Below are 21,722 nucleotides of genomic sequence, written 5' to 3'. Positions count from 1 at the left end.
CAATAAATATAACAGTCTTACATCTAGGTTTATTTTATTTGTAATGTGAAAAATTCTGCTATAAAACCACTTCCACATAGTCTTACTATTGACTCAGATTATCACTTTGTGACTTTCCACTTTTCCAGGATGCCAGGGTTTATTGGAAATCTACATCAATAAGAAAAAAAAACCCACACCCATAAACAATATTGATCCTTGTTCTGAAAATGTTTTTTCTACTCTATTATCTATAGTATTATATATCTGTAATATGTGTATTGTATTTACCAAAATCCTTTCATTGTAATGAGCGGATGTGAAACCTGAGGAAATTGAGTACCTCCTTGAGTACAACCTACAATTTAGTGTTTTTCCTGCCCTAATCTACAATCCGAATAGGCAGTACAAGCGTGCATTTAGTGTATTTGAGCAGTGAAAACACTAAAACAAAGGATTCTCCAGCACTAGGGTCAGGAACCTGTAATTTTACTGAGGAAAGTCCACTTCCAGTCCTGAGCAGATGAGGGGGCTACTTCACCAAGGCCCTGAGACCTGACCGAGGCATATGAGTAACTGCTATTTTGTCCAAAGCTCAATATGGTGGATATAATCAATACTTATCCAAACAGAACAGATGTAATTATGTCAAAGTGTACTATTTTATTTAACAATGTAGTATCTAGAGTAAATGCTGCTCCAGGTCCCAGGATTGATTCTATAATCCTTAGCATGGATTACTTGCTGTGTAGAGTTTCTCATGTTCTTCTTGTGTAGGTTTTCTTTTGGATCTTTTGTTTCCAAAAACATGCAGGTAAGCAGATTAGTTATAATACAGTACATTACAGTACAGTACAGTACATTACAGTATGAAGTGATGGATTGGTTTTAAGTCTGACCCTAACCGAGCTGAAGGATTTATGTAAGATGATGATGATGATAAAGATGATAATACTAATACTAATATTAAAAGTAATACTAATGGTAGTATTAATATTAATCTAAGTATTAGTATTATCATCTTTATCATCATCATATTGATCATGTTTTGTTAATCAGTATATTATACTACTACTACTACTACTACTACTACTACTACTGCTACTACTACTACTACTAATAATAATAATAATAGTAGAAGTAGTTTTTGTATTTTAACTATTTAAATGTTTACCAGTAATTTGTATGCATATTAATATATAATAGGCCTAATACTTCTATACTCCTTCAACGATTACTAATACTACAGATATTATTATTATTAATAATAATAATAATAATAATAATAATAATAATAATAATAATAATAATAATTTTGTCACACTATAATAATATTCCTAGAGAGCAGATAAACTGAATCTAGCAAATTAAATATGTGGAACTACTAACCTACAACTACTCTTGCTGCTAACTTGCTTAACATCATCATCATCATCATCATCATCATCATCATCATCATCATCAAAATGATAATCTTTAGCATCATACTATGTATCCGTAATACATGTAAGGCAGTACGAATGTATAATAACCATATACACACATGCAGGTTTGAGATGTAATGTACAATTTCTGTCCACTTTGCACTGCTGGCTAAAATCTGCAAATCTGACTGTCCGGTTTGTTTGCATAAGCAGCTCTGCGCGTGCGTTTGTGTGTGTGTGTGTGTGTGACAGAAGGAGAGAGAGAAATGGTGTGTGTGTGTGTGTGTGTGTGCTCGCGCGGGCTCGGCGCTTGGCTGGGCGGACTGCGCGATCTGCGCGTGCGGATTGCGCGTGCTCGCTTATGTGGTGCGCGCGCCCGCCCGTCCCCCCGTCCGCCTACCGTCCTTCAGCAACATCTCTGTCTGTCTGTCTCTATCCATCATCGAGCTGCAGATTCTTAAAGGCTTTAAATGCATCACCCCTGTCCTCGGTTTTCCATGTCGGCCAGCTGACGGAATCCCGACTTGGTCTCGCGCTTTTGTGAGGTGAGCACTGCAGACACACGTCAACACGCGCTACGGGCTTCATCTCCGACCCTTTCAGCTTTCTCCTCGAGCCCTATAACCCTGGATGGAAGGATGAACCAAAGCGGGTTAAAGCGCTGCGGGGGTTCGGAGCTGTCTGAGGTGCTGAAATGATGATAAAATCTACATGTGGGATCATTTTGGTTTGGTCTGGTTTTTCATTTTTAAAGAAGGTTGCTTGTTGAGCATGTAGGCATCTGTACACATCACTGCTTCTTCATTTGGCTTTGCAATAAAGCTGCAACACAGACAAGCCGAGAATGTTTTATGCATTAAAGGTGCTCATTGCATCTGTGCACCTTCTCAGTATGAATGTGTTCAGACTTATAGATTTGTACGTTTGAATTTATATTTAATGTATTTCTGGATTACATCAGTATCCAGTGCTCTGGAACAGGACGCGGTGATGGAAAATCGTGGTTTATTTCACAGGTTACGCAAAGAGTCATAATGAGTCAGGATCAGCATTTCACTGGAGGTCCATATCACAGAAATGTGTCATAGTTAATAGATCAGGATGCACAGGGTGCAATGTACTGCACAGTTTGCTGGATTTGTTGCTGCTATCTCAGTTCCATTTTTCCATAAGATGCTCTGATTTTATTATCTTGAGTTTCATAATTGAGACTTTTGAAGTTACCTGTTGATTTCAGCCTCTAAACCAGATAAATGTACAATATCCAAAAGAATGAAATGTGCTCCGTAATTTCGTTTAAAATTGATTTTGTGATTCAAGCACAGACTGTAAATGACTTTCCTTGAAAAGAATATCATGTTTTCTTAAATACTTTTTTTATAGAAAAAAATATAAAATAATTAAAGTAGACATTATATACACCCACATGCACCCACACTCACTTACTCATTAGCAAAATAACAAAAACCTTTTAAGAGTGCCAGGGTCCTGACCTTGGTGTCTCAATAGATATACAGTATATGAATATATATATATATATATATATATATATATATATATATATATATATATATATATATATATATATATATATATATATTTATATATATATATATATATATATATATATATATATATATATATATATATATATATATATATGCAGATGTGAAATTACTGCTTTTGCAATTGTCTTAACCCTATAATGGTGCAGGGCTTGAGATATTTTCCCAGTGTATTTAGACTTGTATAAGCCTTAAAGTGCTGATCTTGCTAAATATGGTCTTGGTCTTAACTAATAACCTTACTAAATAAATAATGCTCATGTCCTTTCTCTTTGCACACATAAAAATTGTCAATACGTGATTCTTTATATTTATATAAAACAACCTAATTATTGTTGCAAATGAAAAACAAAGCTAACTATAAGTAAAGTAATGACTTACAAAATAAGTGAAAAGAAAAATATCGTTACTTTTGCTTTTTTAGTCTTGATCTTGTACATGCTTGAGTTACACTAAATCCTGACTAATCCTGGTTTTAACATGACTTGCTTTTTATTATTGCAGTCTTGACTTCAAACTACTGTACACCCCTTAAATAATTGCTATACATTTGGATCAACACACAATCAAGTTAAGATGGAACACTTTTTAAAAAAATGCCCTTTCCTCATTACTTGTGGTTCCGAGGCAGTTCAGGACACAACAGCTTACAATGCCTGTTTGTTATTTGATACTGGGTAAGGGAACTGGGGTTGAATCCAGAGAAAACCTGAAAGGCATGGGGAGAACATGCAATGATTTAAAGTCGATTTGTATCCCATGGATAAAGTCTACATTTAAAAGACCCAAAATCTTTTTTTTAAGGGAAAAAAGCAAACTTTAATCTACACTACATTCACACACACACTACACGTACTTAAGGGCACCACTCCAGTGACAAGGAAAGGAACAATTACATTTCTTTTTCAAGAGTGCATGCTGAAAAACTAAATCCACTAAACTTCTAAAAAAAAAGACTTGATCATGCCTGAGTCTCTTACAAAACATTAAATGTTTTCCTGATGCATTGATTTTTTGTTGATCCATGGATTCGAACACCCTGCTGATCATTTGATTGAGTCTGTTAACATGTGCATTGTCTCACTGACATATACTGTACTTGCCTTGTCTCTCATCACTAGGTTGACTGGTCTTCTGGAGAAGCTGTTGAGAATTGGATTTCTGCCAACATGGCGCAAACCAACAGCGTCACTCAGAACAGCAATGGAGAGACAGATGACTCCCCGAACACACTGGTGTACAGGAAGGTAAGACTCAGGATGCAGTTCTTTATATCCAAGTTTATATTTTGACATTTGATTTGAGAAGGAAAACTAAGAGAGCTAGAGCCAGAATGACAGTTTTGTTTTGTTTTTTTCTGGTCAAATTTTTCACAAGGAACGCTCAATTCAGAGAGGCATAGTCAAGCTGGCTAGCTTTTATGGATGCTTCGGTTATTTATATATTTTTTCATTTCGCCTAATTCTAAAAGTCTATGTGATTTAAATCTTATTTATTTTTCCATCAGTCAGATTTTTTACATAATTGATTTAAATTCACATTATTTTTTATGATTTTATTTAAAAAAAAAAATGTTTCTCTTCTTTGAACAGATTTATTTATTTATTTTAGGAAATATGGGTTTAGTTTAACAGATCATTTTCCTTTTTTTGTAATTTTTTTTCCCTTTTTTTATTCCATGCATTGTAGTTAGTATGCCAATATTATACATATTTGACCAACTATTAATTTTCCCATTCATTAATTTGACAATTTATTTAGCACATTCTCTGACTGTATTTTTCCATATGATGCATGTTTTTCCACGTGATCTTCCATCACATGACAAATTCTTTTTATTTATAAAACCATACAGTACAGACCAAAAGTTTGGACACACCTTCTCATTCAAAGAGTCTTTTTTATTTTCATGACTATGAAAATTGTAGATTCACACTGAAGGCATCAAAACTATGAATTAACACATGTGGAATTATATATGGAATTATATACATAACAAAAAAGTGTGAAACAACTGAATAATGTCATATTCTAGATTATTCAAAGTAGCCACCTTTTGCTTTGATTACTGCTTTGCACACTCTTGGCATTCTCTTGATGAGCTTCAAGAGGTAGTCACCTGAAATGGTCTTCCAACAGTCTTGAAGGAGTTCCCCGAGAGATGCTTGGCACTTGTTGGCCCTTTTGCCTTCACTCTGCGGTCCAGCTCACCCCTAAACCATCTCGATTGGGTTCAGGTCCGGTGACTGTGGAGGCCAGGTCATCTGGCGCAGCACCCCATCACTCTCCTTCTTGGTCAAATAGCCCTTGATGCCTTCAGTGTGACTCTACAATTTTCATAGTCATGAAAATAAAGAAAACTCTTTGAATGAGAAGGTGTGTCCAAACTTTTGGTCTGTACTGTATTCATGCATTTTTTATTTATGTTTCACAAAATTCATTTATTTTCTAATATTAGTTTCTTCTATAAATGTAATAAACCATAGGGAAAGAGTGAATGCAAACGGGGGAAAAACCAAGTACAAAACATTGCCAAAATACTAAAAACCATAACCTGAATGTGAAACGTGAGGGAAATGGTGAAAACCATGAAAGAGAACAACAACAAATGAAAGACAATGAACCGTGACTATATACACATGGGCCAATTATCATGAACATGAATCAGGGTATGCATACAAATTAGTGGAATGATTCATTAAGGTGCAGTGGCTTGTGGGAAACATAGTCCTTGTCCATAATCATAAGCATTTTTGAGACTTTCAGCAATTTGTTTACCAACATTTGGTAAAATTTATGGACATTTTTTTAATGTAGTCAATTGATTTAATGTTAATAATATTATTATTATATGTAATATAGATATTATAATATTATAATATAACATATGTTAACTATCGTAATATTTATGCATTTGAGAATGGTTTTTCTACACATTATTTTTACACATAAATTGCAAATAATGAATTTTTTTTTGCACACAATTTTCAAGTTAATAACTTTTCCGTGATGCACATTTTTCCCCCTCATGTGGCTTTTCATCACACGACTATTAAAGAGAATCTTTCACATTTATTTAAAAAATCCATACATTTTCTAGCATTTAGACTTTTTCACATTTATTGAAAAATATTTCCATACATTTTTTACAGTCTCGAGTGACTTTTCCACACAATTAATTAATTTCCTTTTGTTTAATTCCTGTCATTTATTTTTCATCACTCTCCGTTTTACACAATTATGGGTTACGCTAAACCAATAACTTTTTTTCGCAACATTTTGTAAAATCTGTAGAAATTTTTCCATGCATTTAATTAAGTTTTATATTTTACTACTTTACAAAAATTTACATTTATAAAAATGCATGATTTTTTTTTAGCATAACAGTTTTTCCCGTTTCAAGCATGTGATTTATCTTATTGTTCTGCATAAACTTACAAAGTGTAACATTTTTTAAATGCAGATTTTCATGTAAATTACGCCATCATGTGACTCAAATGTGTGCTCTTTTTTCATGATCCTTGATGTGGTGATGGCTCCTGAGAGTATAAAGAGTAAAACACATTGCTAGCTACAAGTCAGGGCTTAGTAAAAGGCCAGACATGCAGTTAGCATAATAAATTTCACTTATTATTAACTCATTACTGACAGTCTAAATAAATGACTGACTACTGTTAAATCTTGTTTTTAGTTGGATTGTGGGTAGGGATCCTGAAAATCAGAATGCCTGTGTTTGAATATTGCCAGTCAGTGGAACAAAATCATCTATTTGGATGTCAGCCAGTCTGGAAATCTTTTCGCTCTGACTCACTTTGTAACTCGTTATTGTGACTCGATGTGATGTGTTGAGTTCTTTCTATTTATCCGAGTCTTCCTCTTTATAGATTGAGTCATTTGTCTCAGTGCTGTTTAATAATGTCCCAAATGAATGCACAGAAGAAGTCATACTTGTGTTAGTCATAGACTTTGGAAGCTGAAGTTGTATTATTTAATCTGTCAGGCAGGAAGTCAGCTGAAGTTATAGAAATGAAGACATTTCTAAATGCACTAAATGAGCTTTAATACTTCCTGGGCGCTTTCAATAATAGTTTTTAATCAGTTATCTCTTTTATTATATATCAAGTTCTTCAAAATAGGATGATCACAAGTAGAATCGTGTCACATTAAGTCTGGAGACTGCTAGGAATAGGAAAAGTAATGCTTTATAGTAGAATTTTTTTAAATTTTATACAGTATATACAGTGAGGAAAATAAGTATTTGAACACCCTGCTATTTTGCAAGTTCTCCCACTTAGAAATTATGGAGGGGTCTGAAATTGTCATCGTAGGTGCATGTCCACTGTGAGAGACTTAATCTAAAAAAAAAAAATCCAGAAATCACAATGTATGATTTTTTAACTATTTATTTGTATGATACAGCTGCAAATAAGTATTTGAACACCTGAGAAAGTCAATGTTAATATTTGGTACAGTAGCCTTTGTTTGAAATTACAGCGGTCAAACGTTTCCTGTAGTTTTTCACCAGGTTTACACACTGCAGGAGGAATTTTGGCCCACTCCTCCACACAGATCTTCTCTAGATCAGTCAGGTTTCTGGCCTGTCGCTGAGAAACACGGAGTTTGAGCTCCCTCCAAAGATTCTCTATTGGGTTTAGGTCTGGAGACTGGCTAGGCCACACCAGAACCTTGATATGTTTCCCACAGAGCCACTCCTTGGTTATCCTGGCTGTGTGCTTCAGGTCATTGTCATGTTGGAAGACCCAGCCTCGACCCATCTTCAATGCTCTAACTGAGGGAAGGAGGTTGTTCCCCAAAATCTCGCAATACATGGCCCCGGTCATCCTTTCCTTAATACAGTGCAGTCGCCCTGTCCCATGTGCAGAAAAACACCCCCAAAGCATGATGCTACCACCCCCATGCTTCACAGTAGGGATGGTGTTCTTGGAATGGTACTCATCATTCTTCTTCCTCCAAACACGTTTAGTGGAATTATGACCCAAAAGTTCTATTTTGGTCTCATCTGACCACATGACTTTCTCCCATGACTCCTCTGGATCATCCAAATGGTCATTGGCAAACTTAAGACGTGCCTGGACATGTGCTGGTTTAGGCAGGGGAACCTTCCGTGCCATGCATGATTTCAAACCATGACGTCTTAGTGTATTACCAACAGTAACCTTGGAAACGGTGGTCCCAGCTCTTTTCAGGTCATTGACCAGCTCCTCCCGTGTAGTCCTGGGCTGATTTCTCACCTTCCTTAGGATCATTGAGACCCCACGAGGTGAGATCTTGCATGGAGCCCCAGTCCGAGGTAGATTGACAGTCATGTTTAGCTTCTTCCATTTTCTAATGATTGCTCCAACAGTGGACCTTTTTTCACCAAGCTGTTTGCCAATTTCCCCGTAGCCCTTTCCAGCCTTGTGGAAGTGTACAATTTTGTCTCTAGTGTCTTTGGACAGCTCTTTGGTCTTGGCCATGTTAGTAGTTGGATTCTTACTGATTGTATGGGGTGGACAGGTGTCTTTATGCAGCTATCGACCTCAAACAGGTGCATGTAATTTAGGATAATAAATGTAGTGGAGGTGGACATTTTAAAGGCAGACTAACAGGTCTTTGAGGGTCAGAATTCTAGCTGATAGACAGGTGTTCAAATACTTATTTGCAGCTGTATCATACAAATAAGTAGTTTAAAAATCATATATTGTGATTTCTGGAATTTCTTTTTTAGATTATGTCTCTCACAGTGGACATGCACCTACGATGACAATTTCAGACCCCTCCATGATTTCTAAGTGGGAGAACTTGCAAAATAGCAGGGTGTTCAAATACTTATTTTTCTCACTGTATATATATATATATATATATATATATATATATATATATATATATATATATATATATATATATATATATATATTTTCCATCATTAACATTCTGCTAATTAACAAGCACTGTCTACCCTAATCCTTTTTCAAACATAGTCTTGTTCTATAGGCCGATTTATTTTTATTTTTTATTTCTGGTCATACAGTTATACACTCTAAAGCTTGAAATGGCACAAATCAACTAACTAGTGCTTTATAATACTTATGATATGTAACATTATATCAATTTGTTCATGTTCTAGAGAATTTTATTACACTTCCAGTCAAAGAAAAACTTACAAGTCCAGCAGTCATTGAAGATCATGTAAGATAAGAGCATGTAAGGGTTTGTCTGTGTTCCCTCTGTCAGGAATGTTTAAAGCTTTAGCTATGTAATTCTACAACAGAGTGTCACGTCAAACTCACTTCTTAATAGAAATAACCCTCAATAAGGGTTTTTGGTGGAAAAAAAAAAGAATGAAATCTTGAAGAACCCACAAGGAACCTTGAGAAAGGTTTATTTTGAAGTACAACCTTCCAGAGGTTCTTTTGAGCAAATAGTACCAATGATGTAGTAACCCACCTTTGATGTTCTCTTTGAATAATAATTCTTGTGGAAAGGTTCTATGAAGGACCACAAAACAGAGTTTTATCCAAAAGTTACAAAGCTTTCATATTCAAACAAAGCCTTAAAAACCCTTGGAGTGTTTTATCTTCATTCAGCCCCACTGATATACACCTACATAGATGTTTTATTAGTCTTATTGTACAGAGTAAAGTATTCATAGTAGTTGAAGCATCGTGTGCTTTTTATCATGAATAAAACTTGCAGAATAAATCAGGAGTTAAAGGGTTCATTCGAAACTATTGTCTGGTATGTGACCCATGTGTGAATGGACGTGTATATTTACGAGGCTTTTGCGTGATTCATGCCTAGTGTACTGTGCGCTGTGTTTGATCACACACACACTTATGCAAGACAGGCCACAATTATGTCTGATGAATGACTCGAATACGCACTGCTTTTTTTATTATGCCTGTTAGAAATAATATCAAATCACGGCTCGGAACGTTAGTTGTTTCCGTCACAGATTTATCTTCCTTATGAAGCGATTACGAGACGGTGAGGAAAACCCGCTACATTCTCAATGTATCTGGTCTTTACTTCACACCTGAGTGTGTTTCGTTTTTCACGAGGCCTCCATCCGATTGAACAATATGAGAGAGTGAATCATTTCCCAATCTCTCTCTCTCTCTCTCTCTCTCTCTCTCTCTCTCTCTCTCTCTCTCTCTCTCTCTCTCTCTGTCACTTTCTTATTCACTTTCTTCATTTCACCCTTCAGTTGGTTTCTGCACTGCTTGTTCCTATTTAGAGACATGCACACACAAACACACCACTGTTGCGCTGTTCCTCACCATTGTTGCCACTGGCTCTATTATTAGGGATAAACTTATACTGAGTAATTAATGATGCTAAAATTTATATTTGCAATCAATTTATTGCCGTTTTGGGAAAACGCGCTATATAACTAGACTTGAATTGAATTGAATAATATTTCAGTGATATGATATTCATATTCATTAGGAATCATTTTTGAGATTTCACTTTTATGAAACTCATCTGCTGTTGTGTTGCGTTTTTTGTCTTTTTTCAGCTGTGGAATTTTCAAGCTGATTAAAGTAGGGCATGTCGTGTGTGTCGAGGACAAGAGCTGAGCTGTGTTGTGAGGTTAAACTTATTTTCCCTGTCTGCCTCAGGGTGACTTAGTGAAGCAAAAAATTATGTCCTGTAGCCTGAGGGAACAACAGTGACACACACACACACACACACACACACACACACACACACACACACACACACACACACTCACACACGCACACTGGTCATTTTGTTCTGGTTTGCCATCCTGAATAAACACAAAGCAATTCATACCTACAAATAAAAAAAAAATAATAATTAAGATTGGCTGTTAATGCTAGCATAACACTTGCTAGCGGGTAGGATTCTTTGGATGATCCTTAGTGCTAACCAATAGGATTGCATAAATTTAAGTGCTGACCTTGTGTTCTTTCCAGCATGTTTAACTAGCAAGATGAAAACTCAAAGACTAAGCACTTCACGGTACCCTGAAAGTAAACACGACCGAGTTTGCTTTACACCCAGCTAGCTTCCTGCAGACAGTGAAAGTGTTTAATCTACCGAGGACAGTAAACTGATGCTTTTCAGTCAACAATCGTTCAAGCTAAAAGCCGATTAAATGTCAAATCGTTTCCGTTTTCTCCTTCTGAGTTTAGAAGAAAAGCCCGAGCTCCATTGTGAAAATTTCTCTGCCTGTAGCGTAATTGCTTGTATTACTAGAACCACATCCTGGTAAAGATGCTGTACTCATATTTTAATGCTCATAAACCAAATATAATCTCAGATATTTATTAAGGATGTTTTAGATGAGTGCTACTATTTCCAAATAGGTTTCTGTGGCCTGCAGTTATGTTATGATGCATTTTTACTTGGTTCCTGTCTATGTTCCTGTTTGCAGCATTGTGGTATAATTGTTGCTGGTGTTTATTCTGCTTCTGTGGTGGCGTTGATGTTATTCATGGTGATATTTTGCTGACAGTAATAATAGTGTTGTATTGGTGGTGGTGTTGATGTACTATATAATATATAATATACTACATGAACATAAAAGACAATTAGTTGTTTATGTGCTTGCTGAACATCCCATTTCACCTTTAGTCACCTTTATGTGCTGTTATTATAAACTCCACTCTAATTTGAAGATGTTCCACTAGATAATGGACTGTGATTATGGAGATTTGTGCTCATTCAGCCACAAGGGTATTAGTAAAGTCAGGTAGTGATGTAGGATGAGAAGGTGTGGAGTGTAGTCAGTGTTCCAATTTTTCGTTAATCTGCTGGTCTTGTTGTTTTGGTGATGGTGATGAGTTTTTTAGTGTTTTATTCAGTGGTGATTCAGTTGATGTTATTAGTGTTGTTATGGTGGTATTAAAGTTATTAGTGTTGTATGTGTATGGTGGTGGGGGAGGTTGTAGCTTAGCAGTTAAAGCATTGGACTTTGGATCGTTAAGACATTAGATCAAATCCCAGCCACACCAAGCTACAAATTCCAGGCCCCTAAAAAGGGCCTTAAACCCCATAGCTCAGTTGTATGAATAAGATAAATGTAAATCGCTCTGGATGAGGGCATCTGCCAAATGGCATAAATGTATTTGATGGTGATAGTGTTGATGTCAGTGGTAGTAAAAATGTTATTAGTGTTGTAACTCATAAATCCTGTAAAGATTTTTTTTAATATTTTTAATGTATGCTATTATAATATTGGTGATTGTATGTATATATATATATATATATATATATATATATATATATATATATATATATATATATATATATATATATATCATTGTAATAGTTGTGATGATGTTTAGAGAAGTGTACTCAGGTATTAATAATTTGGTGGAAGTGTTGGTGTTATCGATATTATTGATATCAGTGGAAGTGTTTTTCATATTGGTATTGTTTTGTATCAGTAATAATGCCCTTGGTGTTATATTGTTGATAGTGTTGTTGATAGTGTTATTTTAATAGTGCCGTTAGTGGTATTTAATAGTACTATTAGGGTTTTTTTCAGAATTTTTATATTCCCTGTGTGAGCATGTGTACGCATGTGTGATATTGAGAATAATATACAAAGACTATGAAGACAGCTTTATCTCCTTCGATGCTTTTGCCTCCAGCACCTGAACATTAATAATCCATCCACAGCATGCAATATGAAAGAGAGAGAGATGAAGAGACAAAGAGATGAGAAAGAGCAAGAGGTAGCACATTTGTGAGAGGGAAAAAAGGCAGTGATTGAAGTGATTAATCAGCCATCCAGTGTGTGCAATATAAGCTGGAAAAGATGGATAGGAACAGGAAGGATTGAGCGAGAGTGAGAGAGAACTTGCTAAATGAGTACACTTATTAAAAGTAGGTGGATTCAGTCTGACACAGGAAAGTACCACGTTCAGGGATGATGGTGAAGGAAGAGTGATAAAAAATGTGATAAAAAAAAAAAATACGTTTGCACATTACAAAGAAAAATCTACAGAGAGCAAAATATGTATTAAATCAGACATGAATTATTCATTTAAAAATTTTTTCGCATATATTTTGGGTCAAATATGGCAGCTCAGTTTTTCCAACAAATCGTGGGAAAGGTTTTTTCTGTCTTTATATTTTTAAGAAAAACAAACTCATGAAAACCACCAAAGAATTATCGTGGGCACAATAATGTTAAGTCAAGGATGAGTCCTAAAATAGCATTCTGAGGACAACCTTTTAACCTTTTCTTATCTGGCACATTTAAATGATATATTTAACCAGAAAATGGCTTGGGTCCACAATAAATCCTCTCCTTGGTATACTAAAACATCCTGTGGCATACAGTTGATCACAAATCACAAAAACTGTTTAGAGCTTATTGTTATTGAATGCTGTTTATTTAGCAAACACACTTACTCAATCACGTCAGGGTCGTGCTAGATCCGGCCTCTCCTGGGAGACTTCAAACCATCGAAGACAGAAATGAAATTGATTTATATCCTAATTTCACTAATACCTCAGCAATAGCTTTCAGCTGCTGAAGAAGCAAATCACAGGTTTTTATGAATGCAGTTGTTTTTTTTAAAAAGAAGAAGATGAAAAGTGTTGTCACTGATAAAGCAAACAGAAATGTACATTTACATTTATGGCTTTTGGTAGGTGCCCTTATGCAAAGTGATGTAAAATTATATATGCACTTACAATTATGATTTACAGAACTGAGCAGTTAAGGGCTAAGGACCATGATCAAGGACCCCACAGGTGCATGTTGGTGGTGCTGGGATTTAAACTCACAACCCTTTGATCAGAAGTTTAACATCTTATACGAAAGGTGGTAGCTCAGCGGGTAAGGCTCTGGGTTTCTGATCGGAAGGTCAGGGGTTTAAGCCCTGGAATCGCCAAGCTGCCACTCTTGGGCCCTTAAACAAGGCCCTTAAACCCTTCCAAGAGCACTGTATCATGGCTGACCCTGTGTGACATGTATAAGGCACCTTTACCTTTTTTAACCATTAAGAGATAGCGAGTCAAAGAAAGAAAGAAAGAAAGAAAGTCAGCCAGACAGAGACACAGATAGTGTATAAATACTAATACTACTAATAATGAAGCTGTTGGTGTTTTCTTTATGTGCTGATTTTTGCTCAATTTCTCATTTAAATGTTTTCTTTTCTAGTCAAATTCATCCTGTTCTATCTCACTCAGGCCATATGTTTACAAAACCTTTCTCAGAATATGTTACTATGTTTTAGTTGTTTCTCATCAGCACATTCATTTAGAATGCTGACTAAACTGATCAAACCTACCTGCGTATTTAACGTTCTGAACTCAAACCCGGTATAAATAGTATATATATATATATATATATATATATATATATATATATATATATATATATATATATATATATATATATATATAAATATATATATATATAAGTTTAATTTATATAGCGCCTTTCCCAAGCTCAAGGACGCTTTACAAGGTACAATATAATATAATGAACATACATAAACATAAACATATTCGTCGGACATTTGCCCAGGACGAAGGATCACATGCAGCTGCATGAGTTAATAGCAGAGACAACATAGACATAAAAACATACAGGACAAGAGATAGAACACTACATAGTACATGAAACATACACCACATTTCAGAAAAATGACTCCTAACACATATGCATTGACTAATAGTGGAGGATGAAAAGTTGGGTCTTAAGCCTTGATTTAAATTCAGTCAAAGTGGTAATGGTTCTGAGTGCAATGGGTAAGGAGTTCCATAGTATTGGAGCAATAAATATATATATATATATATATATATATATATATATATATATATATATATATATATATATATATATATATATATATATATATATATATATATATATATATAATGTATGTGTGTGTGTGTGTGTGTGTGTGTGTGTGTGTAATACAGAGGATATCTCAGAAAGGAGTGTGCTCTCAGTTCGCTGTTGGAGATGGAGAGTCGGCGAATCCCACAGTGTCCTAAAGAGCACAGAATGCAAAGCCCAGTGGGAACACGGCACTAAGCAACAGCAGGCTACAAAGAGGAAGCGCTGCTCGTACCTGAAGGTCGAGGATTTTGCATGGGGTGGGTTTTTACCTGAGTGTAAAACATCCTTCGCTTTTACAGTTTCAGAAAACTGTCTCAATCTGGGGTTCAAACGCTTGTTTCCGTGGTGATACCTTAGGGGCTACTTTGTTTGTGCTGTTTTCTGAGGGTTCTATTTGTAGAGAAACATTATGAAGAACCTGAAAAACAAAATATGTACAGTCAACAGTATACATATCTGGTTTGTGATATAGTTTTATAAATAGACTTTAATTAGCTTCTTGGTTTTCTTTGCTTCATTCGAATATCATGTGAAGCACCAGACACTAGTACAGAAATCCAAAACTTTCAGCGCTCGTGTTCATGTCAGAAAAAGGTTTTCATCAAGGCCAATCTTCACCAATGCTAGTCCAATTTTTTTATTTATATATGGTCTATATGGTTAACATGCATGGATTTTGAGATCTTCCCCCACTCCTCTGTGTAAGCTTGGAGACCTTAAATGATTTTCACTGATGGACAGCAACCTTCAAGACATCGCATAGATTTCCAATTACATTTCGAGCCCTGATTTAAGCTGCTTCAGAACATCTACTTTGTTCCTACTAAGCCACTCCTTGGTAGCTTTAAATTATGAATTTCAGACACATTTTCAGACATTTTTGCAGATTTCATCAGCTGCTTCCCCAGAGTCTCCTTTTTGTATTTAACTCCATCTAGTTTTACCACAATAATGACAAGTACCATAGTCCCTGCAGATCGTGCTTCACATTTAGGATGGAATCGTTTCAGAGATGGGATGTTGTCAAAAAAGTTATTTTTTGGTTTCCTCTGACCAAAAAAACCTTCTGTACATACTTTACATACATACAAACACATGCCCAAACACCAGACCTTTATGAAGCATTAATGTAGTTAATGAATGCTTACAAGGACATTATTACCAACTTAAGTGCACACACACACACACACACACACATACACAGACAAAGACACTCACATACAAACACACAATCTCAACAATACAAATTTATTGAACCACAGAATATGGTGCAAAACTAAACTCAGCTTAAGGGTGTGTGTGTGTGTGTGTGTGTGTGTGTGTGTGTGTGTGTGTGTGTGTGTGTGTGTGTGTGTGTGTGTGTGTGTGCATGCACTTGCTCATGCATGCATGCTAAGACCTGGTCAAAGTCCCCAGCAATCCTCATTAGCTCAACACAGCTTCAAGCTGTGTAGAGTGCAACCAGTCAGACGTCTGGGGCCAATTAACCTTGCATATATTCCCCTCTTTCAAAGTTGACACTGTGTGTGGTGTGTGAATGGTGTGCATGTTGTGTGTGTGTGTGAGAGAGAGGTTGTGTGTTTTGTGCGTATCACAGGCTTATCATACATTAAACCCCCAAGCTTCCAATCTGTACTTATGCATGTCAGACTTCCTGTGTTCTTAATTAAATATAATCACCAGTGGCTACAGCCTTTCATTTACATGTATGCTAAGCTTAAATGGAGAAAATAAAACCCAACATTATCATAACAAATAATATTCAGAGGAACTGGAAGGCAAATCTGACATTGATGCAACGCACAACTGCTCTTTTCTTACAAAGATAAAGGACACACACACACTCACACTTAGACACACACTGAGGTATGTTGACTAGAACAAATGCACAGGCGAGAAACTAAAAAAACACATTCCATGATGTATACATTCAACACAAACTCACACAAGCAATGTTTTTAATTACCTATAAATACATTCCAGCATGCGCGGAGATCTTAATCTGTAAATGCAACAGAACATTTCATCCTTGAGTGAAAATGATGCGCACACACACACACACACACACGCACGCACGCACGCACGCACGCACGCACACACACACACACACACACACACACACACACACACACACACACACACACACACACACACACACACTCTACAGCACACAGCTACAGGAGGTAAGACAAATTCATTCTAAGGATTCTTCCTGTTAGTATTCCTCCCACTTTGCCTGCACACTGTCACTGAATTATCCTGATTACATTATTCTCCTATAATACTGTACATTCACAGCATGCACAATGGGAAATTTGTAGTCAGCAAAACTTGGCTTGGATGGATACAAGATTTTAACTCAAAACGCTCACATTCCCTACATACTCCTAATCTTAAGTATTAAATGAAGAACATGCACGGGTTGCTGTTGTTCGGTTGGGGGGGTGCGATGGGGGGATGCTGTTGGAGAAAACTAATCAATGGTACCAATCGGAACTTGATGCTAAGAAGAACAGATTATTGGATTAATGGTTTCTTTTCTCAGGACAGACAAAATGATTTATTCCTTTTACACTACAGTATTTTGTCAATGCTTTTAAATATCATAATTAAATCAAATTAAAAAAAAAAGGAAAAAGGTTAATATTGTGAACCAATTATTGAGCAGTCGTTCCCTTACTTCTTGCTCCATTACCTTTTTTTTCCCCCTTGCAGCTTGTAATTTTACATTGATATTTTTCCAGAGAAATGGAAAAGCCTGATGACTTTCTCATGGTGGAAAACCTAGTTGTTGATTTGAATTGTTATAAGGCCTTCATCCCTTCATCAGGACCTCATTAACACACAAACATAAATCAAATACATAACTGTTACTTCAATTCAATTTTATTTATACAGCGATTTTAACAATGGACATTGCCACAAAGCAGCTTTACAAATAAAAAAAATTACAAATATATAAAGAAATCTAAAAAACAGTCAATATAAGTATTGTAAATATATTTAATATTTTTTATTATATCTGTACAGCTGCTTTGAGACAATGTATTAGATTGACTGATTTCATCATTCATTTTCTCCCGCTTATCCGTAATTCGGGTCGCAGGGGCAGCAGTCTAAGCAGGCCCCCGCCTGCTGCCCAATCCTCACAGCACCGTCCCTTACGGTCCTTCCTGCAGGTGGTGAGCCCACGGGAAGGCGGCCCCACGTCACAGACCTTGATATTTCCCTCGTAAGGGACCCCCGGAGCATAGAGGGTTAAGGACCCTGCTCAAGGGCCCAAGAGTGGCAGCTTGGCGATACCGGGGCTTGAACCCCAGACCTTCCGATCGGCAACCCAGCGCCTTAACCGCTGGAGCCACCACTCCCCATTGACTGATTTGTATAATAAAAATATGATAGCACTGATGAGTGAGCCAGTGGTGACAATGGAAAGGAAAAACTCCCTGAATGGTATAAGGAAGAAACCTTGAGAGAAACCAGACTCAGAAGGAAACCCATCCTCATCTGGGTGACACTGAATAGATAGATAAACATCTGTTTATTTGGTCTGTTTGGGGTTTTAAAAGTCGCAGCAACATGTTTTGCTACAAATTTGAACTGACCATGATGCTCGCTATGTTCCTGCATGTAAGTGTGTGTGTGTTTGTGTGGGAGTAAAGTAGGTGCTCTGACTCATCTCTTGTTGAGGATGGTTCTACTAAACCACCCACCTGCAACAGGCACACACACACACACACACACACAGAGGTGATTGTAGGACACCTGACCATATAATGGGCATGTGCTTCTTTTTGAACATCTCAGTCTACATTTAGACCCTATTTGATCTTTTAATAACCTCCACTCTTCTGGGAAGGTGCTCCATTAGATTTTGAAGTGTGTTTGTGGAAAATTCTGGAGATTCATTAAGAAACAAGGGTCTTAGTAAATTCAGGAACTCATATGTTTTTAAAGCTTTATAGCAAGCCATGCAAGATCTTCCACTCCAAAAAAATTTAAAGCATATTGTCATGCATATTTTCACGCATATTTTCGTTTCTAAATGGCAAAAAACCCACTCATCTTCTCCCCTTCATTTTCCACTGTTTATATTTAACTCTAATTTACTCAATCTGATAAACGTCATGACTACTGTTAGAATGCAGTATTGACCTCAGCCAATATGTAAGGAATTTTAAGGTCCCAAGGCCATGCGATCATAGGACACTAATCAACTACATGTCACGCAAAAACAGCACGTCTAATAGGTGTTTTCTCAATGCTTTTATCCATTTATATTACTGTTGTTCTTTTTATTTTATTTTACCACTTATATTATAGCAGCTCTTTACCTCCACTCACTTCTCTTTGTAATATATAAAAATCTGCTGAGATATTACTGATCGGAAGGTCGGAGGTTCAAGCCCCACTATCATCAATCTGCCACTCTCGGGCCCTTCAGCAAGAATTTTATTGTGCTGCAATGTACGTGAGACAATTGTACAGAAATGTACAGAAAACATGTACAGAAAACATGTGATGTTCTAGAAAATGGCAACACTTTCCTGACCAATCTGACTTAAGAATTTTCCATGTATGCATTACAGTAATTGTGCAAAATATTGGGCTTTTCATCAAAATATCACTTCAGTCTACATGTTACATAGATGATTTTACACTTACACTTTTATTTCCTCCAAGTCTTTTAGATCACCTGCTGTTTGCTTGGGAAATTTTTTAAAGGATTTCTCGATGCATTAATATATTGATTTGTTAATTGATTGACTGATTGATTGGTTGATTGATTAAGTGATTGAATAATAAACATTTTTGAACCTTAGTATAATAATATAATAGTATAGATTGTAACTTATATGCAGATGTACATCAGACTTGCTGTTTTGCCATTAAATTGTATTAACACATTTCTTATTTTACTTACTTTTTTTTAAATGTTTGTTGCCTATAAAATGTGGGTGTATGCGTCATTGTCTATGTGTGTGCATCTGCATCTTTGTGTATGGGTCTCTAGGTCTCTGTTTGCATCTGTGTGTTTGTGTGTGTGTGTCTTTCCCTGTGTGTGTTTGTGTTTTTCATACATTTAATAGTAAGCAAACACATATAGACTGTACCTCATTCTGACCTGCAGATGTAAAGCAGACTTGCTGTATTGCAATTATTTTGTATTAACACAGTTCTTATTTGTACATAATTTGCAAGTTTTTCTGCACACAATCATAGGGGATTTGCACTCGCTCGGTTTCTAATGACCGATTTTGGAGCGCACTAATGAAAACGATGTGTACAATGAAATTTCTAAATAAGATTAACTGAATATCTGTACTTCACTGTGCTACAGTTCTGCTCTCAGGTATTAAAGGCTGGGTTGTGGGAGGGGCCTACTGCAGTGGGTGGGATCTACAAGGTTGGTGCTACTGTCATGTAAAATTGTACTGTGTATACAGTGTTATTGTCTTCGTCTATTTGAGAGTATAAGTGTATCTACTTATGATTGTGTGTGTGTGTGTGTGTGTGTGTGTGTGTGTGTATGTGTGTATGTGTGTGTGTGTGTGTGTGTGTGTGTGTGTGTGGGGGGGGGGGGATTCATGTATTCAGTGTGTGTTTGTGGGGGAGGTAGGCTTCTAAGGGTGTCTATATTTGTGTATTTCAGCATATGCTGAGCTTGTGTATGTATTTGAGTGTGTGTGTGTGTGTGTGTGTGTGTGTGTGTGTGTGTGTGTGTGTGTGTCTGTGTGTAGAGGAGCATAAAGCACTTCAAAGGCTTGCAGAGTGCTCTGAGAGTATCGGCACCTCCAGCAATGAGTAAAAAAAAAGGCTACTGTCCATCTGTCATCCCTGTGTGTGTGTGTGTGTGTGTGTGTGTGTGTGTGTGTGTGTGTGTGTGTGTGTGTGTGTGAGAGAGAGAGACTGAAAGACCCTTTCTCTTTTTATTTCTTTCATTTGGAGGACCAAAGCATGTGCTCTGATTCAGTTTCTCTTGCTCTTTGTTTTATACATTCAATAAACAATTATGCAATTATTTAATTATTTAATTATGCGCTCTGGCCTAATGAATATTCATTCACACATCCGTTCCTGGTCCACTCTTTCCTGTAAACTGTCTCTGTGTGTGTGTGTGTGTGTGTGTGTATATCTCAATGTTTGTTTATGCGTTTCTATGTCTCTGTGCTCATTTGTGTGTGTATGTGTGTGCATCTGTATCTTTGTGCTTTTTATGTCTCTGTTTGCATCTGTGCATCTGTGTGTCTCTTTGTGTCTTTGCCTGTGTGTGTTTGTATATATGTATATTTGTGTACAGTATGTGTTTCTGTCTTTGTGTGCGTCTTTGCATCTGTCTGTGTTTGTATGTCTCTGTGTGCATCTGTGTGTGTTTGTGTGTGTGTATCTGTATGTTTGTGTATGTGTTTCTAGGTCTCTGTGTGCATGGTTGTGTGGGTGTATCTGTATGTGTGTGTTTTCACAGTTATGTCCCTGTGTGCATCTGTGTGTGTGTTTTTGCCTGTGTGTATCTGTATTCATCTGTGTGTGTGTGTGTGTGTGTGTGTGTGTGTGTGTGTGTGTGTGTGTGTGTGTGTGTGTGTGTGTGTGTGTGTGTGTTTGTGTGTACATGTCCTCAGCTCAAAGACAAACCCTTTTTGTTTCAGTGTTGTGGTGGATTATGTAATCCAGGAGGAATTTCAACTTGTCCAAAACAGGCAGCACGCCACTCTCACTTCCACTCTCTTGCTCAGTTACCATGGCAACCTGCATGATGACGACATAAATACATCATGGCTGCCTTGAGAAGAGCGAAAGGGTGAGAGAAAGAAAGAGAGAGAGAGAGAGAGAGAGAGAGAGAGAGAGAGAGAGGAACAAGGACACAGTAATAGCAGACGTCCTTCAATAACCTTGTCCACGGGAGGCTGATAACACTGACAGTCA

At 36.6% G+C, this 21,722-nt stretch overlaps 2 protein-coding genes across 4 annotated transcripts in view; one reads left to right on the top strand and one right to left on the bottom strand.

The window, feature by feature from the left end:
- The window catches only part of LOC310727771 (up-regulator of cell proliferation-like), a 189,616-nt gene that overhangs the window by 135,905 nt on the left and 31,989 nt on the right, over positions 1-21,722 (bottom strand). The gene's annotated exons all lie outside the window — the stretch shown is intronic.
- rgs7a (regulator of G protein signaling 7a) overlaps positions 1,673-21,722 on the top strand; it is a 63,863-nt gene continuing 43,813 nt past the window's right edge. The window contains exons 1-2 of one of the 3 annotated variants that reach the window (XM_083544717.1): positions 1,673-1,948; positions 4,090-4,215. In XM_083544717.1, coding sequence (XP_083400843.1) covers positions 4,138-4,215 — 78 coding nt within the window. In that variant the 5' untranslated portion in view covers positions 1,673-1,948; positions 4,090-4,137. The other 2 variants (XM_083544716.1, XM_083544715.1) reach the window with 2 other exon arrangements.

The sequence above is a fragment of the Silurus aristotelis genome (genome assembly GCF_946808225.1).
Source record: "Silurus aristotelis genome assembly, chromosome: 6".
Lineage (NCBI taxonomy): Eukaryota > Metazoa > Chordata > Actinopteri > Siluriformes > Siluridae > Silurus > Silurus aristotelis.
This window is presented reverse-complemented; position numbering and strand designations above follow the sequence as displayed.